This window comes from Accipiter gentilis, chromosome 9, assembly GCF_929443795.1.
Source record: "Accipiter gentilis chromosome 9, bAccGen1.1, whole genome shotgun sequence".
Lineage (NCBI taxonomy): Eukaryota > Metazoa > Chordata > Aves > Accipitriformes > Accipitridae > Astur > Astur gentilis.
This window is the reverse complement of record NC_064888.1, coordinates 13489869-13506161: the sequence shown is the minus strand read 5'-3', so window position 1 is coordinate 13506161 and position 16293 is coordinate 13489869. Positions and strand designations below refer to the sequence as shown.

Below are 16293 nucleotides of genomic sequence, written 5' to 3'. Positions count from 1 at the left end.
AAAAAAAAAAATTAGAACATTTTTCCTTGAGTGATAACTTGTGACCACTACCACAGGTTATGAATTCAGTTTTTCCCAGTCAGTCATTTTATAGATAGACAAGTACCGGTAAGAAACTGATCTGCAAAGTAGCACTCAGTATCCTTCATGGAAAAAGGCCAAAAGGGAGTGGTTTATATTTTTATTTTTTTATTTTTTTTTTTTTAAATCACCTTCTTACTGTAGATTTTTACTACTTTGGGGGGTCTGATGGCAATTCTTATAATTTACATATTTGCTCACAAATGTACTTTCTAATCCCTGAATCGAGGCTGGTGACATGTACTTCTCACTGAAGCATTAATTTATTAACCCAAAAGCATTTTAAAAGGCAACTTTTAGAGGAAGCCTGACTAGAAACATTGTGAAGGAGCAGATAACTTCTCTTCTTGACATTATCACATAATTCAAGCTGCAGTTGTCAATCCTAATGAAGGTGGTGATGCTGATCTGAGCATATTGTTTATATGATATGCAAGAGCTTTGGGAGATACGGAGTCCCTGTTGCTATCATTTATAATTAAAGTGTCCATCACTTTTCTCTGAAAAATTGCTTAGCAAATAAATAATTAAAGGTCTGCTTCTGATACACTTAGATGAAGTGAGAGAGATAAACTTCTGAGAACAAGTCCAAATGCAGTAAATGGAATTTCTTCAAAGTACAGATTCAAGATAGATAATGGTATTAGATTCTCAGTCAAAGCCAGTCCGTGGTTTTTAAGGCAGGAGGTTATTCTGGTTTATGTGCTTTAAAAATCTAATCCCACAGACGTCTAAGACTGTTCGCTTACAAACAACGCCTGACATTGTCTATCATGCCTAAACATGTTATCTTTTAAGTGCAGTAGAAACTAGTTCTAAAATTAATGGCTCTATAAGTGTTCCCTACTTATTCAGACAGCCAAAGATAAATTGTTAATCTGATGTTTTGTACAGTACAAAAGCTTTATAAAGCTTTTTGTTACCTAATGGGTATGTTTTGTTACAAATATGTCTATTTTATAAAGGACTTTCTTTGATTGTTTCACTGAATTGATATCTACAAGAGGGTTGTTCTTAAGTGATGTTTCTTTTCATAGTTTCTGAAATAATTGAAAAGGGTTGAGGGGAATTTTTTGAAATACAAATGATTTTACGTGCTTCCATTGTGTTTCAGTAATAACCTTGCTTCCATAGTAGTTGAAATAACTGTAAATATGCAAGTCCCTCACAGCACTGGCAGGGAGAATTTCAGTTGATTTTGCTACCTTGAAATTAACCTTTTATTATCGCATGCGTATGTTTGTCATTTATCCCCTTTTTCTCAGGTGCAAAGAGGGCTACCAAGGAGTCCGCTGTGACCAATTTTTGCCGAAAACCGACTCAATCTTGTCAGATCCAAGTACGTCAAATGTTTTTCTTATATTTTTTAATCCATGCTGGAGGCTATTCTTGCCATGCGAGATGACCCTTTGCCTATTGTCAGAAAGCATATTATGGACCACTGCCACTGTGTGTAGAGAATGGTGTTGCTTTTGTTGGTACGACAAAAACACATCCTCCAGTCTCTTATAAAACATGTTCTGCTGCAGCAGGACAGGCCATCAGAGGACTTGATTCCTTATGATTTGGAATAATACTGCCCCTGCTTAAAGCCAAAATATTCACTTTTCTCTACTTTTGACTCAAGAGCAAATAAAATTGCAGAATCTAAAAGGAAACCAAGTATAGGCTGCAAAGTGATTCCTTCAAAAGAAGATAAATTCAGATTGCCTGGAACTGCAGAGATTATAATCTCCTTGAAAATATGTGATATCATTTTACACAAAACCCAATATTTTTTTCACTTCTACAAGTGGAGTTGCTCTGTATTTGCAGAGTAAAGGTATGCTCTCAGATAGTAACGTGGAGACAAAGTCACTCTCTATTACACTGTTCAGTATATGCCAGAATACCATCTGTCTATATGTTCTCCTACTCCACTGTTGCATTTTTAAAACTCCGTTTACTAACAAAACTATGTCAAAAGTATTAGCCAAGATGAATTTCTTAGAAGTGAATCCATTTACTAATTAATGTTGTTCATCTTAAGTTTTTGAATGAAGTGACATACAACAAAGGGTCATATCCAATCTCTTGTTTTTGTTCTTATACCTGGAAACTGTAATGTATTAAGTCTTCTGGTTTTGGGTGCTCTTTAAAATTTGATTTGGGTTGTTTTGTGCTTTTTGAAGAATAATGCTTGTTCTTCTAGTCTTTTTTTTGTGCTTTCTGTTTATTTTCTTGTGCTTTTCCATGTGAAAGCCTGTTGCCAAAGACACCTGTTGTTTTGTAGTTCTCTGTGTTGTAGAGCTCCCATTATAGTTTACTTTGTGTTTGATTTAGCTTTTCCTTTTGCTTGACCTTTAATGGTAAAGTGCAGAGCCTGTAACGAATAGGCAGACTTTACCTCTGCCAAGTTGTAGGTGCATGTGTAAACACAGAAGTTATGTATATGCCAAGGGAAGAGGTACTTTGCTTCTTAAAAGTGGGGGAAAGGAAAATCAGTTGACAGCAGGACAGGGTGGTACCTATCTGTCTTGGTTTTAACAGGGAACTCTAGCTTTACTCTCTCGAGAGTAGAGATGAAATTCATATAGAAACAATACAAATGCAGAAAAGACTCCCCAGTTAAGCTGCATCCAACATGGCCAAAGTCCCTACAGTGTTTATATACTGTGGAAGGTATTGTTGTTGTTTCTTTGCAGCATTGTGTTGGTTGCACAGACTTGTTTCCCTTTATTTGGGAGATGCTTACTTACCCTGGTTGGTTTCCATAAAATTGTTCAGCCACCTGATCCTGCTCAGTAAACTAAGGTTCCCTGAAATGACCATTTTACAACTTCTGACTACAAAGGCAATTTTATTTTATTTTATTTTATTTTATTTTATTGAGGGTTGCTTTCAAAATTATGTTACTTAGGGTATGTAAGAGCAAGGGACCTTGGCTTGATGTTGACATAGATCCACTGGACATACCTATGGCCCAAGAAGGGCCTCTCTTCCAATATAAAGAAAAAAGGTTAATGTGAGTTAGGTACTTTCCCAGTCATTTTTGAAATTTAACTTGTATTTAATCCTCATCTGCATTCAAAAGAGGAAAAGATTCTGTTCAGGTGCATTTCTGTGTGTTGGTATAGCGTAATGTATCTCTGTGTATGTGTGTGCATATGCACTTGTTCTAAGCATGCACAGCCTGAAAGGGAGATATTAGAAACTTTCTGCTGTAGCTGGACAGTGACAATGTGAACATTTTGCTCAGGAGTTAAATCAGTAATGTATTTATCTTCCCTCCGGACAGAAAAAAAATCATACCATGCTGATTATCAACAGTCAGTGGCAGAAATCTTTGCTATTTGCAGACCTGAGGAGTGTAAAAAGTATTTGACACGGTAGTCAAGTGCAATATCATCATCTCCAAAGGCTCTGGTGTTGCTTTGCATAAACTTAGTTTTGTGGTGGAATGTGTGTTTGGATTAGGAAAAGAACTGCTGAAGGGACACTTAAAGGGTGAATTTGGAGGTGGCTTCAGAGGGAAACAATTTTTTTTAAATGAAAGGCTTAATTTCCAAAAGTTTAACACTCAGATAAGTGGTCTTGTGTCTGTACTGCACGTAGCCAGCAATGGCTGGTGTCAGTCAAGCTTTATAAGCAAGTCCAGCTCATTTGAGTTTTGTGAGATTGCTTAGGTTCTCAATAGTAAATGTGTTCAGAACTGCTAATGATGCATCTGAAAACAATATTTAGGTTATTTGAAGTGTGCATGCATGAAATACTGAAGCAGTATGTTTTTAATCTTACCTTGCCTGTGACAGTGCAGGTTATATTTTCAGCACATTCACATGTCATTAAATGGGAATTGATTCTGGACCACAGTCACTTGGAAAATAGCAACAATATTGTCTTAAAAATGTTAGTTATTTACAGGTCAAGAGTTTTGTTTTGGTTTTGTATGTTGTATATTTTTTAAATACCCCTCTAAAACAAACCAAGCTTGTACAGTATGGCCGTTTTCTGAGGTTGCAAAGTGATAAATAATGTGATATGGCTCTGCAGTATTTTTAATGGTATCGGGCCAAACCCATCTTCTTACCTCATTTTAGGTGTGTATGTTAGGCAGGTCTTGACTTTACATCCCAGATATGAATACAAATTATGTAATACTTAATATAGATTAATGCATACTGAATCATGTCCATGTAGTTTAGTTAAACTAAATGGTTAAGATATTTAAGAATCTGTTTTTGGGAAACCTCTTGGAACTACCTGATGGCATTTCAGAGTTCTTGAATTGGCATCCATGGCTTCTTGCAGTCGGATCTGCCACTTACTACCTTCCTTCAGCTCAAAATTGGGATCAAATTAATAAGAAAACAGATGTAGGACACACATAAAGCAATGTCAAAACACCCCAAACACAGGCCCTTCTACTGGACCTTCAAGCATCATAGATGTTAACAGCTTCCACTTTCCTTAATTTCTCTACTCTTAACCCGGTTTTCTGGCTATAAGTGAAAGATGTTTTAAAAAAAATCCGAAAAACAAACCAACAACAAAAAAACCTAACCCAAACGCAATTAGTTTAAGAAGCTTGTTAATCTTGGAATATGGGAGAAACCTTCCTAAACCATGGGAGCCCCAAGGAACCTAACAAAATTAATAACATCACCAATAAGGGAAAAGGCTGCTTGCTGCATGACAGTGCAACCCATGCTCACAGTCGCTATCAAGAGGAGGGAGTCTGTCAGCCCTGCTAATACTGGGCAGCAAAAGTCCATGAACTCTCTCAGTCATATTCTCCTTCATCTATGGAGGAAGTACTAATGAGACGAAGGGAAAAGAAATAGCAGTCGCATGCTGGAAGGAAAGGATAGGAGTATATCTGAAACATTGCTTCAGCTTTCTCCATCTGGGCTAACTTCTCTATAAATACAGTTCATGGCAATGGTAGAGCACTTACATTTTCAACACTATAAATACAACTTTAATATAACTTTATGTACAAGTCATTTTTCAGGCATGTGTAGTCCTGTGTGTATCTATAGGATTGGGAACTTATATACAACATAAATTGTACAAATGTACTCATGTACTATCCTTTATAGTGTTCTGGAGTAGACCTGCCTGGCCCAACGAATCTTGAAAGGTAAGTTGTATGTAGGCTGCAGATATTTCTCTTGATCAGTTTTTATACTGAGGCAAAGCATAACCTTTAAAGCTTTGACCGTTCTGTGCAGATATTCCAAAGTGGTGAACAAGGCAGTGAGAATGGGTTTGTCACACTACCCGTTTTTTACCAAATTGTTGAACTCCGCCTTCAACTATTTTGCTCTTAACTTAGCATTGAAAACTACTTTCCTATACAAAAGGTGTATTTCAGTTTTATAATGTGCAGTATTGATTTTATATTTGTCATATTAACATTCAAGTTGTCCCATTTGACCTCAGAAGCTTAAGTGAAGAGAGATCCCCTATCAAATATTGGGAATGTTATCTGATCCTTTTTCAAAATAAATGCATTATTTTCTAAAAGAAGAAAAAATATGGTGGAAAGCTTATAGGTCATTAGGCCATGCTCCTGCTGTTCCAGTCAACCCCATCATGTAATTCCTTCTGTAAGTTGATCATACTTCTTTTTTAAACCACTTACAATCAGCGTGAACTAGCCAATAGAACCAGATTTTGTTTATCATCTGTGCTTTGAGAGTTTTAAGACTTTTCAGCTTCCACACAAAATCTATGGACGGCCCAAATTTGTCAATTACTTTCTTTATTAAAATGTGTGCTTTGTTTCTACATTGATTTTTTTTCCTGATGGTTTCCACCATGTTACACTTTGGGTCTTTTAAACTGGCTTTTTCAAATGTCGGAAGTCTTGTTCCTATAGAGCTAGCTATAGCCTGTGGTCTTATAATACTTTAACCTGCGACAGCATGGCACACATCACGTTTCTTTTTGAATTTCTTCAAAGAGAAACCTGCAAGTGTCATGTCTGGAATCTGCAGTTACTTATTCATACATTAGCTCTTTATGTAGCAAAGGATCAAAACCCTCTCCTGGAAGACTGGGACTTTAAATAAGTAAAACTACTCCAGATGGTTTAAAAGGGAAAAAAATTTGTTTTTCCAGAAACGTATTCAAACCCTCAAGACCCACACTCACCTCCTCCAAAAAAAAAAGCCCCCCCCAAAAAGGAAACAAAAATCTTAGGCTTTTTGCCTTTTTTTTTTTTTTTTCTTTTTTCTCTCTCCTCCCACCCCTCCAGTTTTGGGTTTGTAAGATCATAGGATAATTTACGTTGAAAGAGACTTCTCTGGACAACTCAGGAGGTTCAGCCTCCTGCTTTAAACAGAGCTGGCTTTGAAGTTGCTGCTAACTGCACTGGACACCATGAAGGTAGTCTGTAAAGGGACTGTTATTAAATAGAGAAAAAAGCACATCACAGTTGTGAAATATTTATAGAATATATTTTCAAATAATTTGAATAAATAAAATAAATGAATCTTCTGAGTCTCTTACTACATGATTGATTTTCTAGAACCTGAATAATTTTTTTGTCAGCTTTACTTAACCTTTCTGAATTTGTCAATATTCCTCTTGAATTTGTTTTTTCCTCCTTTTTTGATTTCTAGAAGGCATAGGAGAAAATAAGATTTTGCTATTGGAAAGACTTTGAAAGTTGGATGTAGGTAAGGGCAGTTATGAATGGAAGAGAATTTAGAGAAAATAGGACTGTGTAGCCAGAGGTGGATATCTGAGGTTTGTGGAAGGTAAGTCCTTCTAAAACAGATTTAACATGGGGCTTGTTTAACCCCAGATAGACCTTTTGAAATCTGGATCTAAATCTGAATTTTGCGGCTTAACTTTTCTCAAAAGGAAAAAGTTTTTAAGCCCTTCTGCAGTAATTATGTCATCTGTTTAAGACTGTTTTGTATGCAAAAAATGCGTATGTAGGCAACGGCTGCAGACCAAGTTTCTTTTGTCATTTTCTGCTGTTTTATCAATCTAATTGCAAAGAAGAGTGCTACATCAACTGTGTGTTCACAGAATAAAAATTACTAATGTTGCTCTAGGATATTAAGCTTTTACAAAAACTAAATAATCAAAAGGTGATATTTTATTGCCTTGTAATATTAGATTTTAAGAGCTATGTGGCGACAACGGTCAAGTGAAGTCCCTGAAAATGACAAGTCAGTATAAGATCTCTTAGCATCCATCAGGTCGGTATGACATTTTTGTTAACTACAGTTTCTTTATAAGGATAGATAAACAGAGTTCCTCCAGTTCAAATGCATCACAAATCAACCTAGATTAGTGTTGATGCATTAAAGATTGAAAGGAAGGAAGGAAGGAATTGCCTTAATAGAAATAGCAATAAAGGAGAAAAGCAACGCAGTCACTTCAGAAGTTTTAATGAATTTATCTATAGACAAGAAAAGATGCATCACATGAGAGACAGGCTGGGGAATATGAAACCTCAGCAAGGTAAAATAAGAAAGAGAAGATATCCTTGGGGGAATGAGGGACATGTTTTCCCTCCTCTTTGATCAAGCGTGGGTAGAGGCCTCAGGATACAGACTGTAAAAGATGACGTGGTTTCAAATTTAAGTTGTGCTGAACCTGTAAAATTTTACTTTGTGTGAATAGTAGGAATCTTCCTGATTTGTGTTGGGGGTTTTTGGCTTTTTTTTTTCTTCTTTTCTTTAAAATAGGAACCTAGGCTTTATTCTGCAGAACTTGAATGAAATGCTCAAAAACAGAAGTGCAACGTTAACAAAGTGTTAGTAAAATGGTTCGCCAGTGATAAATGGAAGCATGAATGCGTTCCTTGTCAGAACATATTGAAAAGTTAAAGCCCAAAGAGTTTTACTGAGATCACAAATTTGCTACTAATGCAGCAAGCATAACAATCATGCTCAATTGCTATCACTTTTGATAATATAATTGTTTCTTCCAATCTTAAAAACGAAATTTAAATGCATAGGAAACAACTGGATATAATATTTGTTTCTGTAGGTAAGATAACAGTGACTTGTACAGAATGTGCAGGACAGATGTTATTCAGCAATTTTGGGGGTTTTTTTCTTCTTTTCTGTCAGTACTGCAGAATAGATTTTTAAAAAATCACAAGAGTGTTGGTGATCTTCATGTTTTTAATGTAGAGGGGGGAATAGTTTAAATTAACTCTAGGATGCTAAATTTTTATCACTCTTCAACAAAAAAAATCTGCTAGTGAGAGCGCTGTTTCCAAACAGCATTAAATTTGAATTCTTTTCATTACATTTCTGTGCAATAACAGAGCTTTTTTTCCCCTACTTTCACTGAACTCCCAGTCCTTTTAGAAAAACAACCAGCAATGAGTTTGCACAACACCCCCACCCACCGCCCAGCTTTCTTTCTGGAAAGATTGAAGGGGGGGTTACAATTGATTTCCATTTCATATCAGTCTGAAGTGAACTGTCAGCCTTTACCATATTCATATCTATCAATATTTAGTATTAGCTAAAATAACATTTAAGTAAGAAGTCACACAAGTTAATTTGGAAAAGTAGAACAATTCAGTCTGTATTTGACCAAAATCCTTTTATTAGTTTTAAAGAAACATTGGTTCTTTATTCTTCACTGTTCATCTCTTCTTCTGGAAGACAAGAATGTATTGTCATTTGGTTACTCAACATTGTTTTATTGTCAAGACTTTTCCTTTAAAGTATTGAAGTATGTCTGGTTTTGCCATGACTTTTAGGCCTTAGGTGGTCTTCTGTATAATTCAGCTTGTGAAGACTGCATCTTTATAAGAATTCGTGGAGATAAGCTGGAACCAGGTAGAGGCAGTATCTGTGACAGCAGGCAAAAAAAACCCAAACAAACCGTCAACGCTACTCGTTTCCTTCTCCTTCTTTAAAAACTGCCTATATGTGGAAGTATAATAATGAAATTGAAAATTCCTTTTATTTGTTCTCAGTATAAATCCCAAATAAGACAGAAAATGGAGATAGCTAGCAATGCAAATCCCAGTCAACAAAAAGTTTTAATCGCTGTATCTTCCTGTAAGCCATAGATGCTAGAAATCAAGAAGGAAATTACAGCCACACCATGCAGAGGAGTTTGAAGGCTACCTCTCCGAACCACCATTCATCTGTGAAATTTGGGACTTGCATCTAGTTAAAGAATTTCTAGGTCTTTGTGTAGTGATTTTTGCACGTGTATTTTAAGGAAATTTACCATATGATGGCAGAAACACTCAACTACGGCTTGTTACAAAACAGCCACAGCAGATGGCTGTGAATAGAGGTTACAGCCTTATGTAATGGACATATCTGTGAATCGTGCTCTCCCACTGGCGAGCCCGCTCTGCCACGCACGCTGAGTTCATCTCGGTGCCTGAATGAGAGGCGGTGCAGCGCTTTCACTAAACAAGCACCTTCTGAAGTGATGAGCCTCTGAAACATCGACTTCTATCTGCTCCTCTTACAAACACGTTCTGATTTCCTAAATCTGCTGTTGGCCATCCTGTGTCTGGAAAACCGTAAGTTTAAATATAGCTTGAAGTGTATGTTCTGTGACACTCTGAAAGCGTCTAATTTAGCCTGTTGGTCGGAGTAACTAACTTTTCTGACTTGCATACTCTTCATAGTGACAATATGTTACTGTTGGTGTCAATCTCCCACTGTATTTGAGAAGGACTTCTCACTTTGCCTGTATGGACAAGGTGCAATCAGTCATTTGACTTGTCAGATCACATTTGTAGGCCTTCTAAGAGGAAAATTCAGCAGTGCAGCAGCCGTAGTTCTTCATGCTCAGGGAGAAAAGTATATGCAAAGATGGGTCATCGTGAGATGACATGTCGGGAAATTGCACAAAACATGACAGTGATTTAGCTGAAAAGCACTCATTTCATGGGGTTCTGTCTTTGTAAATTAGCTACTCAGTTGTCCAAATAGCATTTCACTTTAGCAATACCATTTCACTTTATCTCAGTGATTTAGTCCCACTTCTGATGTTAAATGCCTCAGGATTGGTTGATATGGTTTCATAAAGATGTCATAGCCTATTGCAGGAGCTAGTAAGAACATATTGAGAAAAGAGATGGATTTCTCATATTGGCAGCTAATCTTATACCTTTGAATGTATCTGTCTGTATTAAATCTAAGTCTGAACTGGGTGTTTCACCTTCTCCTATGAGTGGTTCTGTGTTAAAATGATTCTAGTAAAAAATGCAGCAGTGCGTGTGCAGATAAATCACAAAGTTGTGGGGTGCCTGACATATAACTCTACTGTGAACATGACAGATCAGAATGACTGTAAGTAATAAAGAGCAGGGAAGACAAATTCTGCACTGATTCTTACAGGTACAAAGCTTGAGATCAGTCCAACACACACTAAATGTCTTGAGAGTAAAAACATTAAGGGGCTTATACACAAGAGCTAAAGTTTCCTCTGACAGGATTTCTGCTGAGTGTACTGATCATCTTCCCAAATCTAATACTTTGTAAGAGCCTCTGTGCTCTTAACTGATCTTTACTCTTTGCATTAAGTCCATACTCTGCTCCAAGGATGCTTATTAAAGCAATTATTGTTGTTAGTCTTTTCACTTCACACGGAGCTTCTACCCGTGTTGATTCAGCTCATTTGAATGGTCTCTGCTTATTATGGAAAACCTGGAATAAGTGTATCATTCAATATTAATATAGTAAGTGCTCTGTGTTGTTGTGAAGACCAGGTGCTTTGGGGGTAATGTGTGTATATGCGTATCTTCCTTGGATAATGGCAATCTTACTGAAAACATTAGAGGTCAGCATTACTATGAGTTTGATTGCCACATCAAAATAATTATTTTCTTCTAAGTAGGAGGATAGTATTGAGACTCTTGAATGCGTTTTCAGGCTCATTTCTCAGGCCTTCCATAACAATTGTATTTGGCAACAGGGAACAGCTGCTTCTGGTTAAAATTTTACTGTGCAAACCTAGCAATTTATGAAACTATTATTCCCTGGATCAAAAAGATCAAATGGTAAAATCTTGGTCTCACTGAAACTGGTAAATGTTTTATTAATGAATCCTTCAAGGTTACATTGTCCTATTGAGACTTTTATTCCACGTATGACTACTATTTTGCTAGAGATTTTTGTATTGACCACTGGGGGTTGAAATTGCCGACCATAAGGATGTGTATTTATTTTCTTCAGTGATAAATTTGATCATGGAAGTGGTTTCTTGAAAGACAAACCACATCAGTGTTGTCCCAGGAGCAAACCAAAAACCAGATTGTAACAGGCAGTTCTTGATGAGATCGTCTATATTGGGAGGATATGATCCACTTCCAACCTTTTCAGAGAGCACCCTGCTCCCAGGGCTCCTGGCTCTTTGCTCTTGCTGCAAGTACCAGTTTGCTGTAGAGAAAAAGTGCAATTGTTTGCTGCCATCATCAGTTGCAGGTTAAGAAGGGGCCTGGGAGACAGAAAGTTTCTCTTGTTACTTCTGTACGCAGCCTGAGTAACAGGTTTGACAATCTAGCTCTGAATGGTCATATGAAGAAAACAGTACTGTACCGCTGAACGAATGAATAGAATATCCAATCTCTGCCTGTCATTGCCCATTTGATTTTTGCAAGTAGTTCTGCTCTTTGATCTTGTTCCCATCTTTCCCAACCATTTTAGTATCTCAGCTGGGTCATCATCATCAAAAGGAAAAGATTTGAGTGTACTACAGTCTGCTCTTTAAGATACCAGTTCTCTCTTTCTTGGCCTACTTGTCTTAATTTCCTACTCTCTAGTTTCTTCTTTTTTTTTTTTTTTTCCCCTTACCTTCTATTCCAACATATCTACTTTATTTCCTTCCCCACTTGAGGGGCTTTTCCCCTTCAACATCTGAATTATGTTTCTGTTAGTGACTCTTCACTCTCTGCTAATCTCTGTTACCATTCAATATTTGCCACGTGCTTGTGCTGTGATTTCTTCCCATATTGCCTGTGGCCTTCACTCCTTCTCTGAAACCAACGTTTGACTCCCTGCTCTGCTTGACCTGTTTTCCATCTTCCAGATGAATGCCTAGATCACAAATTGCTTTTCACGTGCTGTCTGGTCTGTCTCATTTAGGCTTCCCTTTCTTCCTTATATATCATTTTTACTTCTGCCACATAATGGAATAAAAAAAAATATAATTTGCAGTTCAATTTAGTGTCCAGAATGTTTTTTACATGTTTACAGTGAACAGATGTCCACATTCCATTTTGTTTCCAAAGGAGTCAGCTCCAATTATCTCTGAAGATACAGAAAGAGGTTAATACCTGATGCTTATCACAAGAAAATATCTACTGTGTGGGCTGTTTGTGAAAGGTGGCATCTAAATTTAACCTGATTTGTTGTTTGGTTGGATTTTTTTAATAAAACTGACTTTTTCTTGAAAAAAGGTTGCATTTTCAGCACTGAAGCTTTTTATGTGCCTCAACACTGCTTTTATTGGGAAAGCTTTTTCAGGTTTAGAAGGATATGGTTCTGATCTGATACAGGAAAACAGGCCTCACATTAGCAGAGAACAGAATATTTGTCCATAACAGGTGAAACACAGGTTCAAGTCCTTGTTCTGCTTGACCTGATTTTCCTCTCTTCCAGATGAATGCATAGATCACACCACAGAAAAGAGAGTGGGTCAGGGTCTTTTCTTATTTCTTTTCTGGAAGAAAAAGGTTAAGCTTTTTCTGCTATTTCCCAGCTAGCTCTAGTGATGAACTGGTAGACTTGAAACCTCTGGTATAGTAAAAAGTGTATTTTTTACAGTATTGTCCCACCCTAGATAGAGCACAAGACAAAATTTTGCCTTAATGCTCATCTGTATTACAGAAGATGCTAGCGTTTACAAAATGTATGATATTGACTTAGGTCTTGATCCTGCAAAAAACTATACTGATGCATATTGTTTCTCAAGAGAACTACTCATATAAAAGATACTAAGCACGTTTGAAGCATCCAACTGAATTATTTGCATTTATTTGTGGTTTACCTCACAAATTTGCAGTTTTCTTGACAGTGAGATGCCATGTTTTAATTCTCGGGATTTAACAAGTCCTTCTGAAAAGACTTTTTCTATGAAGCTGAGAAGCTCTAACGTAGGAGCCTGGCTCCTGCTGGTGGAGGAGCTCCTCCTGAGTGGCTCTGTCTGCAGCTCATGGACAATTCAGTATACTGGCAGGAGGAGAGTGTCATTTTGACGGAGATTGTTGGTCTGTGGAGATTAACAGTTGTAATTATACATATGTATATATATCTTAATATATAAAAACAAAAGGTAATTTTGTTACTGTAAAGGCTTAAGTATTCCAGTCTGGTTTAGTTGTCTTTGAAAGTTTCAGTCTCACATTAATGCCATATTAATTTGCTGTCTTCATCAGTCTCCAAGTTTTAAGCAACCCTTTTGGTTAGGTTTTGTTCAGCGTTCAGTAAATATTCGAAGGCTTAAATGCTTTAAAAGCTTTAAAATGCTCTCTGTACACTTTTAGAGAAAAGATGACTTGTTTCAGAAGAAAGTTGTGAAACTTGGTTAAGCCATATGTGTAGATGTCTGAACAATTCCAAGTAAAAATGCTACTTACCAATGCAGTACTACCATTTCATAAAATTATTTTTCATTTTCTAGGCATTGGAAGCATGGTGACTAAAGAAATAAGTCAGATAAACTGATTCAGTCTTGTATGATCGTAGTGAATGTCTTAATCCACTGGAAAATGAGAATATTTGGCTATTTATGTATTTAAAGTAAAGCTAGTCAATATAAATTCATAATTTCTTTTGGAAGCTAGAACAGACTATTAGAATAATCTAGAGTTTTGCATATTACAGATCAAAGATCATGTCCAGTTCTGTAATACTGTTATAAATTTTGCTGCAACATTTAAAAACAGATGGCAGGATAAATTAGTTTTTAGTTTAGGTTATGTCTATTTAACAAGTTACTGCAAGTTACAGTGTAGATTTACAGTGTGATTAGCTATTCCATGATAACTGCCTGCTTGTGTGATAAAAGCCAGCAGCTAGTGCCCTGCAGTTGCATTGAGGCAAGTCTCCTACCATGACTTTATAACATGGCTACACACTCAGTAACTTGTTTGGTTTGGCAAATATCAAAGTCCTTACAGCTTATTGATGGAAGGAATTAACTGAACCTACTCTGAATCAGGTACCGCGTGGAGCAAGGACAGCTGGCTGAATGGCCTCCATGAGATGACTCTGCCCCTGTGGCTCTTTACATGATAGTAGCAGGTTTTTGGGCCAAGTTTTTACTTTCTGTGTTCCTGCTGCTGTTGCAATCTGTACATAATTGACCTGCTTTAGCAGATTAGTGCAATCTTGTTTGTCTGAAGTAGGGCTGATTTAAGCTTATCAAGTAGGACCATCCAAGAGAGTAGCAGTTACTTCAAAAGGAAGAATGTAAATCCCTGCATGGAAAGAGAGGCTGAGGCTTATTTTTTAAAATAAAAACCTGTTCCTTAATATGTATCAAACATGTAAGGTGATTCCTGTTGTCAGAGAACCATCAAAAAAGGGTGAGACTAATATAAAATAAAGTCTATCCTTGCCTATCTCCCATATACTTTACAGTCTGGATGTAGTAGTGCAAAACTGACTTTCGCATGTGGCCAAGCACATGGGCTGAAAATTCATGGGACAAACCATGTCAGCTCTTCTGAGGTGCCCTGTTAGATCCTGGTTGCTCAGTTAATTCTCTGTTCAAAGTAAACAATGAAATGACCGTTTATTAAATAGACAACAGGGACAATGTGTCAGGCAGCAAGCTGGTAAATGGACAAAGGCAAATATTTTCTGGAAGACCATCGTTTTTTGACATGGTACATATTTCCACTGAGGCAAAATAAAGGAAATTGGTGGATCACACCTAGTATCAATCTCATCAGTTTTCATTTTCTTACAGCTGTTGACTTTGCAGTCATCAGTAAGTCTAAATTGAATTCATGTTGAGTTGAGCATAGCAGGGCTTTCGTACAGTAATAGAGTTGTAACATGTACATTTGTTTTCAGAATTTATTCCTTAAAGACAGAAGAAAATGCCACGTGAAAAAAAGCAAAGCCATTAGCTGACTATCTGTTATGCAAGCAGGACTTATGCAATTTGGACTGAGTTGTGTATAAGGCAATATTTGCTATCCAGTTTGATTTTGTAGAAAACTCTTCTCCTGCTCTTTACTTGAAAAGTAGCATGGCATATTCACAGCATTGTATAGCTGCCACTTCTGTGACTAACTGACTGCTCATGGCTTGTATGGGCATACCCTTCACTGGGTAAAAAACTGGCTGGATGGCCAGGCCCAAAGAGTTGTGGTGAATGGAGTTAAATCCATTTGGTGGCCTGTCATGAGTGGTGTTCCCCGGGGCTCAGTGTTGGGGCTGGTTCTGTTTAATATCTTTATCAACGATTTGGATGAGGGGATCGAGTGCACCCTCAGCAAGTTTGCAGACGACACCGAGTGGGGAGGCAGGGTTGATCTGCTTGAGGGTAGGAAGGCTCTACAGAGGGATCTGGACAGGCTGGATCAATGGGCCAAGGCCAATTGTATGAGATTGAACAAGGCCAAGTGCCAGGTCCTGCACTTGGGTTACAACAACCCCATGCAGCGCTACAGGCTTGAGGAAGAATGGCTGGAAAGCTGCCTGGCAGACAAGGACCTGGGGGTGTTGGTCGACAGCCGGCTGAATATGAGCCAACAGCATGCCCAGGTGGCCAAGAAGGCCAACGGCATCCTGGCTTGTATCACAAATAGTGTGGTCAGCAGGACTAGGGAAGTGATCCTCCCCCTGTACTTGGCACTGGTGAGGCCGCACCTCACCACTGTGTTCAGTGTCGGGCCCCTCACTACAAGAAAGACATTGAGGTGCTGGAGTGTATCCAAAGAAGGGCAGTGAAGCTGGTGAAGGGTCTAGAGCACAAATCTCATGAGGAACAGCTGAGGGAACTGGGGTTATTTAGTCTGGAGAGAAGGAGGTTCAGGGGGACCTTATCTACCTCTACAGCTACTGAAAGGAGGTTGTAGCAAGGTGGGTCTTGGTCTCTTCTCCCAGCTAGCAAGCAATTGAACAAGAGGAAATGGCCTCAAGTTGCAGCAGGGGAGGTTTAGATTGGATATTAGGAAAAATTTCTTCACTGAAAAGGTTGTCAAGCATTGGAACAGTCTGTGAAGTGGTTGAGTCCTCCAGGGAAGTGGTTGAGTTACCATCCCTGGAGTTA

The 16293-nt window shown here is 37.8% G+C and overlaps 1 protein-coding gene across 2 annotated transcripts in view; it reads left to right on the top strand.

Annotated features, from left to right (window-relative positions):
* Positions 1–16293, top strand: part of NRG3 (neuregulin 3) — a 430409-nt gene that overhangs the window by 309274 nt on the left and 104842 nt on the right. For both annotated transcript variants that reach the window (XM_049809693.1, XM_049809692.1), the window contains exon 3: positions 1347–1420. In XM_049809693.1, coding sequence (XP_049665650.1) covers positions 1347–1420 — 74 coding nt within the window. The remainder of the gene's footprint in view (positions 1–1346; positions 1421–16293) is intronic.